The following is a 16690-nucleotide window of genomic DNA, read 5'->3' on the forward strand; positions in this document are numbered from 1 at the left end:
CAATTCTTGCTTTCTTACATTACATATGCTACTTAACATGTTCGTGCAGAGCACTGCACATGTCACCAGAGGGGGGAGTAGGGTGTATACCCGTAATCCCTAATTTTTAAATTCAAAATGCAAACTGCTTCTTAGCAGGACAAGGGAGAAACAAATACAAAAACTGCTTCTTAGCAGGTCAAAGGGAAAGCAAGCATCAGGGATTGACGTCTCTTCTTCCACGATCCAACACTTCGAGTTCTCTTTCGCTGCCGGGACATGCTCATTTCTCAGATCTACTTCAGCTCCACCACACGCCTGCAGAATATCCAGAAAAATAACAAGTCAAAATGCTACAGAGAAGGAATACAGAAAAGGAGCAAACCAACGCCCAGATCTGGGGAATCAACGCCCGGATCCGGAGAATCAACGTCCAGATCTGAGAAACACGGCAATAATGCTCTCAAGTACGGGAAGTCCGCTCATTACAACCACAAAGTTAGAGATCTGCACCAGAAATACAGAGGAAAAGGCGGAGCCTTTAGGGATGTGAGTGTTCAGAGGGGAACTTCCCTTACCTGAGTGCTTTACAACCAAGATGGGGAAAGATACATAACAAGAGAGGCAAAAGGTTGGCAGATCTAGGGTTGGAAAGGAGAGCAGTTCGGGACGGAGGAAAAGAAATGAGGAATTATAACCTAGACCGCGAAGGGGGAAGAGTATATATAGAGGCGATACTGGGCTTAAGAAATGGGCTAAGAGATAATGGGCCCACGCGAGTTTATGGGCTGAAAACGGAGTAAGGAATAATCGGGCCAACATGTTCATAACAGAGTATTGCACATGTCACCAGAGGGGGGAGTAGGGTGTATACCCGTAGTCCTCAATTTTCAAATTCAAAAATGACTTCTCAACAAGTAAAGGGAAAAATAGAGGGATCACGCTCCAGCAAAGCAGAGGGAAGCGCTCGTAAGCCGCGAAAGTTGGTTGTGCCATCCGGGCCTTCCATGCTCCGCGCAGAGGGAGGGATACTATTTAATCGTAAGCCGCGAAAGTTGGTCGTGCCATCCGGGCCTTCCATGCTCCGCGCAGAGGTGGCACATTATCGTAAGCCGCGAAAGTTGGTTACACCCCCCGGGTCCTCCATGCTCCGCGCAGAGGTTGTCCTTAACCGTAAGTCACGAAAGCTGGTCACACCCCCCGGGTTTTCCACGCTCCGTGCAGGGTGTTCTTTCAATCGTAAGCCGCGAAAGTTGGTCGTGCCATCCGGGCCTTCCATGCTCCGCGCAGAGGTGGCACATAATCGTAAGCCGCGAAAGTTGGTTACACCCCCCGGGTCCTCCATGCTCCGCGCAGAGGTTGTCCTTAACCGTAAGTCACGAAAGCTGGTCACACCCCCCGGGTTTTCCACGCTCCGTGCAGGGTGTTCTTTCAATCGTAAGCCGCGAAAGTTGGTCGTGCCATCCGGGCCTTCCATGCTCTGCGCAGAGGTGGCACATAATCGTTAGCCGCGAAAGTTGGTTACACCCCCCGGGTCCTCCATGCTCCGCGCAGAGGTTGTCCTTAACCGTAAGTCACGAAAGCTGGTCGCACCCCCCGGGTTTTCCATGCTCCGTGCAGGGGGTTACTATTTAATCGTAAGCCGTGAAAGTTGGTCGTGCCACCCGGGCCTTCCATGCTCCACGCAGAGGGTTACTATTTAATCGTAAGCCGTGAAAGTTGGTCGTGCCACCCGGGCCTTCCATGCTCCACGCAGAGGGTTACTATTTAATCGTAAGCCGTGAAAGTTGGTCGTGCCACCCGGGCCTTCCATGCTCCACGCAGAGGGTTACTATTTAATCGTAAGCCGTGAAAGTTGGTCGTGCCACCCGGGCCTTCCATGCTCCACGCAGAGGGTTACTATTTAATCGTAAGCCGTGAAAGTTGGTCGTGCCACCCGGGCCTTCCATGCTCCACGCAGAGGGTTACTATTTAATCGTAAGCCGCGAAAGTTGGTTGCACCCCCCGGGTCCTCCATGCTCCGCGCAGAGGGTTACTATTTAATCGTAAGCCGCGAAAGTTGGTTGCACCCCCCGGGTCCTCCATGCTCCGCGCAGAGTGCTCAAGCCTGGATGGGAAGCAGCTTGGATGGGAAGCAGCTTGGATGGGAGGCAGCTCGGATGGGAAGCAGCTTGGATGGGAATCGCGAAATCATGTGACAGAGAAAGCAACCAAATCCTCGCCAGAGGAGGCGGTGGAATCCTCTCCAGAGAAATCAACCAAATCCTCGTCAGAGGAGGCGGTGAAATCCTTTCCAGAGAAATCAACCAAATCCTCGTCAGAGGAGGCGGTGAAATCTTTTCCAGAGAAATCAACCAAATCCTCATCAGAGGAGGCGGAGAAATCCTTTCCAGAGAAATCAATCAAATCCTCGTCAGAGGAGGCGGTGAAATCCTTTCCAAAAGAATCAACCAAAGCTCTTGTCCGAAGGAATCAACAGAACCCCCACAGCGGAAATCAGAGAAATCTCGAAGGAGAAAATCAAAGAAACACCGACAACAAGCATGATGAGCTAAACCAAGCCAAGCACAGATTCAACATGAACGTGAAAGCAACAAAAACAACACAAAGAACAAAGGGAAAAAAGCGACATAAGCGGAAAAGAAGTTTCATAAAAAACGTGCCAAGGAGGCACAGCTGTACACCAAAAATCGGAGGTAAAGTATTCAGTTTGTACAAAATAAAGAGTTACAAAAATTATTATCAAATTAGGTAGGAGGGATGGAGGCATCTTCAGGAGAAGTAGAGGAAGCAGGAGCAGAGGCAGAGGATACTGGAGGAGGAACACCACTGGCAGGGATCTGGCTAGCAGAGGTTCCCTCTGTAAACACAGGCAGCATGCCGATCTCTTTCACTTTGGGAAGACGAGCTCCCAAATCCAACAGCTTCGCAGCTTCCTGCACATATAAAGTCTCATCCCTATACAGATCAAACAGCTGATCCACCGCAGCAAAGGAGGAGGCAGAATCGGAGAAAGCTAAAGGCGCTAAATCAGAGGGCAGGGGAGGTTCCATGCTGAACTGAGAAAATGACCGGGTGCCCTTGCCAGTAGGATCCCGCAGCCGGTTCACAAAGCGTACCAGGGAAGCAGAGAAAGCAGGCATATACAGGGGAGCAGAGGGCAATGAGTCAAATCCAATCCCAAGAGTAAAATAGGGAATGGCCTTCTCCAGCACTGGATACCACCACTCTGGTTTCCCTGGAGAATTTGCAGGGATCCCCATCAATTCATTTATTTCCTCATCCTTAAGGTTATCCATCAGGGTTCGGAAATTCAAGGAAGCGAGTTGCTCCGGGGTGGCTCCCGCCATCTCTAGTGCCTTGGTAGCAGTACGCTCTATCACGTAAGCAAAAAGGGGCCCAAAATCCTCTAGGTATTCAGGAGTCTTTTTAAAAGCCTCCAGAGTGCCCTCTGGCATCACTCCTAGGAAGTGCTGACCCTGCGGAGACAAGAAATATTCCAAGCGTTGATCTCGTGGGCACGATTTTGAGCCTCTATAAGTGTCTCCTTCCAACCACGCCTGGTCTCCTTGTAAGCTTTTTCATATCCCGCCTTGAACCTGGCAAGGTTCTCATGACCTTCCTTGGTCGTCCTGGTCAATTCGGAAACCAAGGAGGACTTCTCCACTTCCGATTGGGCCAGCTGAGCCTTCAACTCAGCAATTTCTGCCTCAGCCTTACTCAGACGTTCCACCACTCCAGCGACATCATCATCGCGCTTGGCGACGTCCGCTTGCTCCTCCTCTCTCTCTTTCTCTGACATGTCATAGTCGTGGATACACTTAACAGCCCCCCACATCCGAGCCTCCCCTGCAAGAAAACAAAATGGGTTCCGACAAAACAACAAAAAAGTTAGTAACTTCGTTTTTCTTTCTATGATAAAGGTATAAGAGACAAGGTACCTGAAGAGCCAACTGGCACAACTGAGTAGCTAAAACCCCCCGGGGCAATTTCTCCACTTTCTCCTGGTCTTTTGAGTGGACACGAGCTAGCAAGGCATCAATTAGCCTTTGACCCGACAGACTCGAAATCGGCCCAGGGACAACATCCTCTGGTTCATCAGCAGAGAGCACCACAGCTTTCCCCTTGCCCTTTCCCCCGGCAGAAGCGGGAATCTTCGAACCACCAGCAGACCTCTTTGCTGGTCCCTTGCCCTTCTCCACTGCAGAGGAGAGGACCTTCGAGTCACCAACAGACTTCTTTGCTGGCTCCTGGGACTTGCCGGCCTTCCTCAAGCCCTCCTGTTTTTCCTTCTCACCCACAGAGATCAGAGAGCCCCTTTTCCTTTTCTTCGAAAGCTCTGCAAGGGTGACACCGGGGGCCGAGTCGGGTGAAGGAATTTCATCAGTAATATCTACAATCTGGATATCTTCTTCACACATGCCAGATGCATCACCAGTACTGGGACGTTTGCTCCCACGAACAAGAGCGCCCGCATCAGTCTCCTCTGCATCAAATGGGCGTGAGACCTCCACATTTCCTTCTGAGATTTCTACTACAGAGGGAACGGCGATCAGCTCGCCCCCAGTCGGCTGTTCTGATAGGGACGTCCTGGAAACAACACTCCCCGAGCCATGTTCCCCACTGGGAGTAGGAGCAGTAATATCAGGCAATTTGCCCCCGCACTTGATTCTCCAAGACATGTCTGCAAAATCAAAATGCTATACCATTAACATCAGGGTAACAGAAGTTAACATATTTTTCTAACTCATATTTTTTACCTATTGATTTCTGTGGATATAGGGGAAACAGGCCATTGTGAGCCAGAGCCGAATTGTTCTCAGCCAGGTATTTACAGTCTAAAGGCTGAACTTTGTTCATCATATTAAGATGAGCTATAACCCCCAAATCAAAGGTGGAAGGGGCACCGGGAGAGGCCGGTTTATAGGAGGTACGAGGGTTATGCCATTGCAGCTCCGAAACGAAATACTCGCGCCAAGAACCCGAAAGAGTACGCACATAACAGTATTGGAACAAGAAATTTTTGTCATGAGAGTTTAGGGAGGAAAGAAAGGTGGTGGGATACTTCTTAAGACTAGCAAAACTATACAGAGGGCTGTTCTGCATACGAAGCGACTGGGTCTGAAAGAATAACTTGGCAGTATCTCCAACACCATGGAAGCGGCAAAGAATGTGAAAAGCGTACAATCTCCGGATGGCAGAGGGAGTAAGCTGGTAAAAGGGAATACGGTAGTAATTGCAAACTTCGGCCAAGAAAGGAGGAGGAGGAAGTCTTAAACCAGCATCTATCTGGGCTTTCCAGATAGCCACTGTCTTATGGTCATAGAGCTTTTCCGGAGGGGTCGAGTCTTTGGAAAAGGCGATAAATTGTAAACCTAGGGGGCAACGACACTTGCGTCGCATTTTATCCATCTCCGCGACACTGAGGCGTGATTCAGGAATACACTTGGGGGGTTGGGGTGTCTTCTTACCCCTTTTCTTAGGCTGAGAAGAACTGGGGACAGTTTGGGAATCATAAGAGGCAGAGGGGGAAGGGAGGCTCTCGAGATCCTGGAGTTGGGGGGAGGAAGATGAAGAAGCTTGGGGGGAGGGGGAAGGCGAATGCGAGAGCTGAGGAGCGGAAGTAGAGGCCATTATCAGAAATACCAATCCTAGGGTTTTCTAACACGCTCAATCAGAGCACCAACAAACTTCAAAACTGCTTACACTGATCACAAATAATGGGGAAGAAAAAGGATACGCAAATTACCTAGGGCAGAGAAAAATGGACGGTAAAAACCAGGAGCGGTGATATCACGGGAAATACGCCGGAACAGGGAGAGAATCGCCGAAATTTGCAGATAGAAGAATTTGAGAAAACTGGAGAAGAAGAATAGTGAAAAATGGGAGTTCGAACCGACTAAGTAAAAATATACGCGGGCAACTACCAACATGCGGGATGAACGACACGTGGCATACGGAAATAAATCGACGGCTAAAAATCCCTACGGAAAGGCGAAAAGACGCAAAGGCTAAAAAGTAACCTCGGGGTACGGAAAAAAGCACTGTAGATCGGGCAGGCATTTAATGCAGGTGACGTCATCCATGCGGGCGAATCCTCTGACTAGTTACACTATTCCAGAAGTGAACTAGCCAGACCAGGGGGGGAGTGACAAAAACACCAGAGGGCAACTTACAGGACTTACCTTTATTTTCGTAAAATATTAGAGTGTTTATATCTTCATGACTTGCAGGGATCAGGGAAAACATCATAGCACCAGCTTTAACAATACTACAATGGTTGAACACGAAGAATACCCGGTTCAACCAGACTAGAGGGGGGAGTGGTTGATGAGGAGTAATATGTGCAGATTAGGGAAAGAATACAAATCAGAGGAATCGACCCCACTGGCGGGACGAATATGATAGAAGAGATACACTCATCAGAGAAGTCAATTCCATCAGAGAGGTCACCATCATCAGAGAAGTCATCCCCCTCAGAGAAGTCACCATTGCCAGAGAAGTCCTCCACGCCAGAGAAGTCATCCACGTCAGAGAAGTCCTCCACGCCAGAGAAGTCATCAACGTCAGAGAAATCCTCCACGCCAGAGAGGTCATCCACGTCAGAGAAGTCCTCCACGCCAGGGAAGTCATTCGTGCCAGAGAGATCGCCTCTTTCAGAAGGATCGCCAAAGACGCGGAGGATTTTCCCGCGTGAAGATGAAATTCCTGATATACCCTTCAATCACGTCAAACGCATGCACTAGCATCGATTTTACCTTTTTACCCTCAATTGTAATCTATAAATAGGCCTCGTGCTCGTGTATTACATTTTTTACGCTATCACTCGCTTTTGAATACAACAGCTACATTTTGCTCTCGTGTTCAATTCTCCGATTATTACTCTTTCCGATCGACGTTACTAGGTATAGTCTACACTTTATGTCTTATAGTTTAGGTGTTGGTTTCGTTAAACACCACATACTATAAGCTTTGAGCTCAAAAGTCAAACACTACAGAAACTATTAGTACTTAATAATTACAAAGACTGTAAGATAAGCATCCACTAAGTAATTAAGTTCTCAAAAAATCAAGGGCTATCTCATAAGGATCACTCCTTCTCCTTCTTCACTTTCTTTAGAAACACACCATCCGCCTTCTCCTTCTTAACTTTCTTCAGAAACACACCATCCTTCTCCTTCTTCAATTTTTTTAGAAACACACCATCATCAGACAACTCCTCCAGCCCTCTTTCCCCAGATTTAATAATCCCTGCTCCTCTCTCCAAACTGTTCTTCAGAAACACACCATCATCAGACAACTCCTCCAGCCCTCTTTTCCCAGATTCAGTAATCCATGCTCCTCTCTCCAAACTGTCATCAAGTTCTTCATCTTTCACCAAAATCTCATCAAGTTCTTCAGGGAATGTTTTGATACGCTGACTTTGAGATTCCTACAGTAGGAAATTATAACCAATTAGTTATTTTTATAAAACAATGTAACTAACAGGATTGCTCATATGCACAAACGAAATAAACATTGAATAATGTATACCTTCACATCATATCCAAATGCTAAATCAGTAAGTGACTCATTTGCTGCAGAGTTCTCAGTCTGACTTTCCATGATTTTTGAAGCAAACTTCTCCACAATTTCAGGAGTCACACAAACTTTGTTGATAGTATAGGGTTGATCCAACCGGAAGTCAGCATCATTTCTCATTTGCACTTTGAATAAAACAAACTTCTCTAGCAGTTTGTTTTCTATTTCTTTAGGGATTCCATCCACCTGAAATAATAAGTAGTACTTAACAAATTAAAGCACACACAAACAGGAACTCATAGAACTTTAAAACTTCATCTTCCCAAGATGTTTATCCAACAATCTCAAAAATATATTTGCCAAGCAGCAAAAACACTTTAAATTTACCACAGCAGTAGAAACATCAACTTCCCAAGCTCTTTTGCCAATGAGTTGAACACACTCCCTATCCCACAGTAGCAATGTTGCATTGCTTGTTGCATCAACCACATTTACCCTAATCATGAATCTGTGCCAACAAATAATAATAATTAATAATTAATAATCACAAATAGCTTATATTCAATACCAAACTATCTAAACCTTACTTCTTCGAAGGCACCCCATCGTATTTGTTACAACGATCACAAAAGAACCTCTGCTCCACCTTCACAACTTTCTTTGAACAACGCTTGCAGGCCAAGTAAAACCAATCACCATTTGATTCAATATGATCAATCCTACCACAAATCCAGTAACACCCATCCTGTGCATCACAGAATGATAAAAACTACAGGTTTTTTAACTCATTAAATACACATACTATAGTATAAAACTAATGATAACTAAGAGCATGCTGCAGATAAACAAACCTCCAAGCAGAAAACATCTTCAATGCTCTTCACATCCATGATTTCATTCTCATCCACCAATTTCTTAGGCTCAACCTTAAAAGTTAAGTTTATAGTCTCAATGAACCTTTGCACTCCAAAAATCCTAAAACACACAAAAAAATTTAAAAACACTTGAACTTGAGTTTTGGTCACCTTGTCACATTAAAACTTCAAAAAAATATAGAAAATTAACTGGTAATAACTTTAACCTCTGCCTCATTTCATTGATCTCTGGAAGGCCCTTGTTTAGTGTGACTTTAGAAACATTGAATGATGTAGATATGCGCACTTGGCCTGCATATAGATGTAATTCAAACACAATAAAAATAACACTCAATAAATATAAACCATACATTAAATTTAATAAATACATTCTCATACCCTTGTACAGATGTGGCCTGCAAAACTGAACCACAATAACTGAAATTTGTTGAACATATCCATCAACTTGTGCCAAAAACTGATCAACAAAATCTTCCCAAAGGGTGCATATGATAACATTCTGACTGCAATTTTCAAATAAAATCATATCATTCTTCACAGAAAATAACATAACTTACAGAAGCTCAAGAATAGACAATATGATTGAATAATACTTTTCATCTTCCAACTTTAACTCCATCATCTTTGCGTTAGGCTGATTAACCACACCTCCACTGTCAACAACAACTCCTACAACATCTGCAACAAACATATTAAACTCCCATCACGAAATTTTCTTAAAAAAAACAATGCTAGCACAAATTTTACAAAACATTACCAAACAGTGCTTCATCATGTAAATTCTCAATAGTTGAAATTTCAGGAAATGGCTTCAACGAAAACATATGAAATGGAAACTCATCATCAATCACTTGATAAATTTGAGTTTTCTGAGTCATAGTTAAGCGAAATGCATGATTAGTCGTTTTATAACGCATATGATTTGGCCTTGTGTAAAATTTCTGCATGACATAACAGTTTCCTTCACTGATATTCACTGCAATAGTTCTTAGCACAGCTCTTCCAAAAGATGCATGAATTTTTGAACCCTGCAAAGAAAAAAAGAAATTATCAGCACATACATACATTATCTGTCATCATAGAATTATCTTATGAAATATACACAAATGCTCACCTCTGCATCATGAAATATGCACTCCAAACTCATAATATCAGCAGCATTGCCATTGAAAGGCACTTCATAAGCACGAACCACTCTCACTTTTATCACTGATGTTGTTACAGAAGGATGAAGATCTTTCAACATAGAAAACATGGAAGACATATTTGTTGCTTGTGCATTTATTGCAAAATGCAGGTTATATTTATAGGCAAATTTCTTACACTTGTATTACATGTATTTCTGCAGCTTACCTCGAGACCCACAAAACCATCATCAAAGTTCTTCAAATAGTGTTCTTATTACATGTAAATATCAAGATCAAATCTTCAATGCAGATTTTATGGGGTTGCCTAGCTAAACTTGTGTGTACAATTTCAATTTGACCATGCTTTTTTTCTATCATCATAAATGCATTTCAGTCTGACCATGTTTTTTTTCTCTATCATAATAAATGCTCTGTACAGTTAATTTTAAATTCAGGCGCTAAGAAATGCTCTATAAAGTTATTCATCTGTTGCAACGTCAGTGACCAAAAGAATTTATTAATTGAGGCACTAAGAAATGGCGGCTATAGTACAAATTTGGAAGAAAAAAATTGAACTTAAAAAAAAGGAAATCTTTCTCTAAGATTCGTATAATAAATATCAGCATTAATTAGTGCACATGCAAGCCCACACAAAATACATATACATATATCACGCAAAACAAAAAAAATTTGTGAGGCTAAAAATAAAAGCCTGGAAACTGTGTGTCTCGAATTGTATTTATATTAAAGTATAACATACAAAAAAAAGTATATATTAATAAAATGAGCAGTAATAAAATAGAAAAAAAGTATATACTTCCAAATTGTTTCCCGGGAATGAAAAAGTATATGCGGAACAGAGGAATGAGTTTACCAGGGGAATCACGGGGAGCAGCGACATAGCTTTCGACAGAGGAATCATACTCGCCAGAGGAATAACATTCGCCAGAGGAATCAGACTCGCTAGAGGAATCATACTCACCAGATAAATAACATTCGCCAGATGAATCATACTCACCAGAGGAATCACACTCGCCAGAGGAATCACACTCGCCAGAGGAATCGAGGCCAGTGGGATCGAGTCTCCAAGGTGCCAGAGGAATCGAGGACCAGCGGAGACGGGCATCAGAGGAATCGAGGCCAGCGGGGCCAAGTCCTCCAGTGCAGCGGAGTCGGGCGCCAGGGGGATCGAGTCTCCGAGGAGCTAGAGAAATCGTGGCCAGCGGTGCCGGGCACTAGAGGAATCGAGGCCAGCGGGGCCGAGTCCTCCAGTGCAGCGGAAGCGGGCACCAATGGAATCGAGGCCAGCGGGATCGAGTATCCAAGGCGCCAGAGGAATTGAAACCAGCGGAGTTGGGCGCCAGAGGAATCAAGGCCAGCGAGGCCGAGTCCTCCAGTGCAGCGGCGTCGGGCGCCAGAGGAATCGAGGCCAGTGGGATCGAGTCTGCAAGGAGCCAGAGGAATTGTGGCCAGCGGTGTCGGGCGCCAGAGGAATCAAGGTCAGCGAGGCCGAGTCCTCCAGTGCAGCAGAAGTTGATGAGGAGTAATATATGCGGAACAGAGAAATGACTTTACCAGGGGAATCACGGGGAGCAGTGAGATAGCTTTCGTCAGAGGAATCATAATCGCCAGATGAATAACACTCACCAGAGGAATCAGACTCGCCAGAGGAATAACAGTCACCAGAGGAATCAGACTCGCCAGAGGAATCATACTCACCAGATAAATAACATTCGCCAGAGGAATTACACTGGCCAGAGGAATCACACTCGTCAGAGGAATCACACTCGCCGGAGGAATCATACTCGCCGGAGGAATCACCCTCGCCAGAGGAATCACACTCGCCAGAGGAATCACACTCGCAAGAGGAATCAAACTCGTCAGAGGAATCACACTTGTCAGAGGAATCATACTCGCCAGAGGAATCATACTGGCCAGAGGAATCATACTTGGTTTTTCCATTTTTTTGGGCTTTCCTTTGAGGCCCCCTCCTTGTTTGCGCCTGTGCTCTCAAGGAATCACACTAAGTATTGATTATTGTTTTATCATATGTTTCTGTTTTCTTCGTATTTCTTTAGAAAAAAATTACTGTTTTACCAGCTAGGTAGCTTATCTTAATGTCTTTTGATAAACTTAAATGAATATGATTTTGAATTATTTTAGTTTTTTTAAAATAAAAATTGTATAATTTTAAGTTGTGATGATTTACTTTGTTCTGTATAGTTGATAGTATTTTTTACTTTGGTCTGCAAGCTTGAATCGTATACTTTTTTGTAGTAATAATTTACCTTCTAAGTTATGAATAGACTTCTAATATACAAAACAGAAATAGAAGTTCTCATTTTTCATTTGACTTCTGACTAATGTATACAACTTGTGCTACTAAAAATGGCTGTTGTATGAGATTTTGTACAAAAAATTGCCTGACTAATGTATACAACGTATTCAGTATAAGTTTCTCTCATGTCTGTCACTTCGACTTCTCTGCTCTGCTGAGAATCTTCGAGTTCGCTGCTCGGCACACGACTTCGCTGCTCTGCACCTGCCTTCGCTGCTCTGCACACGACTTCGCTGCTCGGCACACGACTTCGCTGCTCGGCGGGAAACTTCGCTGCTCTGCACCCGACTTCGCTGCTCTGCTCTGCCTTCACTTCTCTGCTTTGTGTAACCCTGGCTAGGCGAAGATTCCCAACAACATAAAATAGTTATATAAAGACAGCGCAAAAAGATGCAGAAATACAAAACAAAAAGATACACATAAAATAGGTACAGAAACACACAAAGAGAGAGAAGAAATAAAATGATGTAAGATGCTATTATAAACCAAAGTATAGATACAGAAAGTCAAAAAGATGCACAATTTGATGCAAGCTTTTATGAAGAAATGAAAAAACGAAAGCTAGAAGCTTAGAGAAAAGAAATTATAGACATTGAAGCAAGAATTTGCCAACATTAAAGATAGAAAAGAAGCTTCTTGAATCTGCTGACAAAAAATAGAACGTGCAGATACTGAATCAAGAAGTTGCCAAAGAAAAGAAGAGGAGCAAAAAAGAAAGTGAGCTGCTGCACACATATAAGCAAGAAACTGTTGAAAAAGAAAGAGAGTTGCTACACACATTGAAACAAGAAAAAAAGAAAGAGAAGCATACAGAGAAAAATGGAAGCTGCCGAAAACAAAAGAAAAAAGGAAGAGAAGCATGAAGAGAAAAATGGCTCGTGAGAGGGAAAATATAAAGAAGATATCTTGGAGGCTAAGTTTTGTATCAATGGTGCTCTGCAATACTTGTCTTGAGCCCTTCAATTTATAGTTTTAAATGTATACTTGTATATTATATATTTATATTATATAAGGTATGGCAGCAATTGTAAAAAAAAAGCTGAAAAAAGATATGTTGAACAGTGTAAACATTAAATGCACCCATGTGGAATAGTAAAAATATTTACTTTAGTCTTATTTTCGGAGAATGATGATAATGAGTATTTATCGGAGAAGACAAAAAAATATGGAGATGTATAGAGAGAGTCCTTTCTCGAGCCCAACAATGTGCAGGCTGTAGCAACATTAAATGAGCATTAATTAGTGTATTACATGTATTTCTGCACATGCAGCACACAATACATATATCACGCAAAACAAAAAAAAATTGTGAGGCTAAAAATAAAAGGCGGGAAACTGTGTGGTGTTTTTACACTAATTCACTATGTATTTTTGTAAAAACTATCCTGCCTTTAGATAATAAATAGATTAAATAAGATATGAGAGTAGTGCTACAGTACATCATATTTTTCTTATTTGTGTTAGGTAATTATTATATATCCTAATCAGACGTAACAAACGAGCCATCAATTTGTTACTCCCTCCATTCATAATTTCTTTGTCACTTTTGTCATTTTGATCCGTTCATAATATCTTTTATCACTTTTATTTATAATAATAGAGATTATAAACTTAACGCACAATAATAATGGAATTCAAACTCCACTCATAATAATACTCACTTATAATAATACCCATTACTATTCATCTTTCTATTATTCATCGTTTTCTTAAATATCATGTCGTCCACAAAATAAGAAGAACTAGTGAACTACTGTACTACACACTTCATTTTTTATTTTTTATTTTTTTCGAAAAATCACTGCAATTTAATTTTGGAGGTAAAAAAGTGGGTAATTTATAGGAAATGAAACTCCATTCTCATATTTTACCATTATTACGAGACAGATATATATACTGCAACCAAATAATTCTGCACACGCAAACACAGCTACCTTTACCCAAGTAGAGATGGCGACGCTCGACACCGACGTCAACATGGTTCCGGCTGGAGAGGGCTCATCCGGCGCCGGCCCTTCCAACACCACGCCACAGCCGCCGCAGTCCTCCAAAAAATCCAAGAAATTTGAGATTAAAAAGTGGAACGCCGTCTCGCTCTGGGCTTGGGGTATTATTTTATTTCTACTCCTATTTCTACAGATTTATTGTGAGCATATGCGACTGGGAGTTTGTTTTGTGCAATCGGGATGGATAAACCCTAATTCGTACTGTTGCAGATATCGTGGTCGATAATTGTGCTATTTGCAGGAACCATATAATGGATCTATGTACGTCTCCTTTTTCCTGTTTGTCTTTTTTTCCCCAAAAAAGCTTCGCTTCGATCCGTTTTGTTTAGTTTTCGTGATTTTTGTGATTAGGCATCGAGTGCCAAGCTAATCAAGCTAGTGCGACGAGCGAGGAATGCACGGTTGCTTGGGGTATGTTGCGACATTTCAGTCTTTACAATCTTTTACTCTCTTGCATCCCTTTGTTTACATTTGTTTACTTTTAGGCCTTGTTTACTTTTTTTTTTCCTTTAAAAAGAGTATCATATTATTCCCCATTTTGGTGACTCAAACCCCCAACCTATTGTTTATTTTGAGAATTTGTAATTTAGTAATAGGTTAATGATATGATAAATATATCATCTGCGTGTTTTGATGCATTAAGAAGAAAGGAATGAATAAATCATATCCTGTTTGGGCTATCCAGGACCATCCTTATTCACCACAGTACACGAAGCATTATATTATTAGATTGGATTATATATAACCTGGGGCTTGTACTCATTATTCAAGTATTGGTATAAATATCAATTGTTGATGAACTGAAGAGACTATCTATTGGAGGCTAAATTTGTCCTGAGTTTTAGACGAGTCATTGAGAAAGGAAAACTACATGAGAGTAAATTAAGAATTTGGATAATGGTTTGCTGTTAAGATCAACCGAGCGATGTTAATCTTGCCTTTTCACATGATTGCATATAAAGTGCCAAAACGTTAAAGAACCACCAACCTTTATAGTCATTATTTTTTTCATAATCCTACATCTACTAGTTTCAGATTTGCCCTAGTACTAGTATACTTCACAATCCCTACAAAAGGTTGATCATAACAACTTACTTAGTGAAACTCCATTAATAGCTACCTGTGGCCATAAGAAGCTCGATGCACAATAGGTAATTGTCTGTGTGAAAACATTACTCAAAACTCAAACTCCACTGGTGATGGGCATCTTGTTGCTCTTCTGCTTTGAATTTGTTTCCTTTTGTCTTTATGAAAATACTCCTTTCATCTGAAATTAGCTCCTACTATTACTTACTGACAAATTGAGAATTGCCAAAAGATATGTGTAGCCTAATAGACCACTAAATCTAAAGATGATAAAATGCAATGCTGCTTCTGTTTTATATATTTCCTTTTTGGCATATAATGCAGACTGGACTTATGCTTGCCACAGATAGGAACCATTACTTTAATACTATGTGTGGTTCTAGCAACAGTTTGATAAGCAAACTTGATAGTGTCATCTGAGGTTTTTGAAAAATTAGTATAGTATGAGGAAACATTTGATCCATACTTTGTTGTATTTGCTTATTGATTATGCTATGATATCTGCTGTCCCTTCTCATTATTTATAAAAGTTTCGAGGATGCTATTCCTTTTGTATTGCTCGATTAGTTGGTCTGTGGTGCCCATTATCTTCACATTTTGTTGATATCTCACTCAATAGAAATGCTCTTAAGATTTCTTAAGTTTATTCTAACTTTGCCTAAGTATGGGTATTTCATGACTGCTGAATGAAATTTCATATATAGCCTTGGTTCTATTTTTTTGCTGGAAACTTATGTTCAACTTGAGAAGGAAGTTATGTTTTGGTCTTGAAAAATGAGATTAGCAGTGCCTTCACTATATTTCATCCAGTATAAATTATTGTCCCGGATGGTATTATTTACTATATCTACCTCTCCTTGTGTTAGTTTCTTACAATTATTTCTTTTCTATTTTGCATCTCATTCTCTAGGGGTTTGCAACCATGCTTTCCACTTCCATTGCATCAGCAGGTGGCTTAAGACTCGCCAAGTTTGCCCCCTCGGTAAGTTGTTTTCCATGTTGCATACTAGACCTAATCATGTCATTATTATGCCATGGTGGTATCTTACGCTCAACAATAATTTACAGATAACAGTGAGTGGGAGTTTCAGAAGTATGGCCACTAGAGTTTGTTGGAGTGAACACTGGCTTCTTCCTTCACATTTGCTCAAGAAAGTAACATCCCTGTAGTTTCTTCTTGGGGCAAATATTCGAGATTCGGAAACCTTGAACTGTCGTATTTACATTGAAGTATAGAATCCTTCTGCATCATTTGGGCATCCTTATTTTTCTAACTAGAACATCATTTGACATTTTTACTCTGGCTAGTTATCAGCATCATCATACTATGCTAATGATTTGTGGATATGTCTCTCTTATTGCTGATATAGGAAAGTGATTATCTACTTCTATTTCTTTCTTGGCTATTGATTTGTTTCTTTCTTTTTTTAGTAATTTTTACACATATATGTGACTTATGATCTGCTAGTAAGTTTGATACATAATTTGAGTACTGGCCGAAGTTGATAGAATCGTCTGGTGGAAATTCCTGTCTTTCTTTTCTAAAAAAAGTAAGTTTGTGGAAATGCCAGTGTTAATATCTCAAGATTCTTAAGGGTTTTGGTTTTAATTTTGAGACTAGGAAAATCCACAACCACTATTCGATTGCAAACAGATTTCATATAAGCTAAGTTGCTAACAATAAAATTTGGAAACAGATTTCGTATATACGAACTTATTAGCTTGAAGAAGTGTTTGCAAACAGATTTCATAAATCCG

At 41.7% G+C, this 16690-nt stretch overlaps 2 protein-coding genes across 2 annotated transcripts; one reads left to right on the forward strand and one right to left on the reverse strand.

Moving 5' to 3' along the window:
• Positions 1-7069: 7069 nt before the first annotated feature.
• LOC131009002 (uncharacterized) lies at positions 7070-9639 on the reverse strand. Its single transcript, XM_057936188.1, has 10 exons — positions 9490-9639; positions 9133-9403; positions 8933-9053; positions 8754-8878; positions 8582-8666; positions 8352-8475; positions 8136-8245; positions 7888-8008; positions 7513-7746; positions 7070-7411 (listed from the first exon to the last, which is right to left on the reverse strand). The coding sequence occupies exons 1-10, from the start codon at positions 9637-9639 to the stop codon at positions 7070-7072; spliced, it is 1683 nt and encodes a 560-aa protein (XP_057792171.1).
• A 4055-nt stretch (positions 9640-13694) lies between these two features.
• On the forward strand, positions 13695-16338 carry LOC130987662 (RING-box protein 1a-like). Its single transcript, XM_057911272.1, has 5 exons — positions 13695-13947; positions 14057-14107; positions 14198-14257; positions 15843-15914; positions 16001-16338. Exons 1-5 carry the CDS (start codon positions 13791-13793, stop codon positions 16036-16038), a joined length of 378 nt encoding a protein of 125 aa, XP_057767255.1. The 5' UTR covers positions 13695-13790; the 3' UTR covers positions 16039-16338.
• Positions 16339-16690: the final 352 nt, after the last annotated feature.

This window comes from Salvia miltiorrhiza, chromosome 1, assembly GCF_028751815.1.
Source record: "Salvia miltiorrhiza cultivar Shanhuang (shh) chromosome 1, IMPLAD_Smil_shh, whole genome shotgun sequence".
NCBI lineage: Eukaryota > Viridiplantae > Streptophyta > Magnoliopsida > Lamiales > Lamiaceae > Salvia > Salvia miltiorrhiza.

Bases quoted from the DNA above. Each gene is read 5' to 3' on its own strand.
- LOC130987662 (XM_057911272.1), top strand. From the start codon at position 13,791: ATGGCGACGCTCGACACCGACGTCAACATGGTTCCGGCTGGAGAGGGC. The intron at 13,948-14,056 runs GTATTATTTTAT...GTACTGTTGCAG, and splicing joins CGTCTCGCTCTGGGCTTGGG to ATATCGTGGTCGATAATTGT. The intron at 14,258-15,842 runs GTATGTTGCGAC...CTCATTCTCTAG, and splicing joins GGAATGCACGGTTGCTTGGG to GGGTTTGCAACCATGCTTTC.
- LOC131009002 (XM_057936188.1), bottom strand. From the start codon at position 9,639: ATGTCTTCCATGTTTTCTATGTTGAAAGATCTTCATCCTTCTGTAACA. The intron at 8,667-8,753 runs GTATGAGAATGT...ATCTATATGCAG, and splicing joins CAGGCCACATCTGTACAAGG to GCCAAGTGCGCATATCTACA. The intron at 8,476-8,581 runs GTTAAAGTTATT...TGTGTGTTTTAG, and splicing joins ATCAATGAAATGAGGCAGAG to GATTTTTGGAGTGCAAAGGT.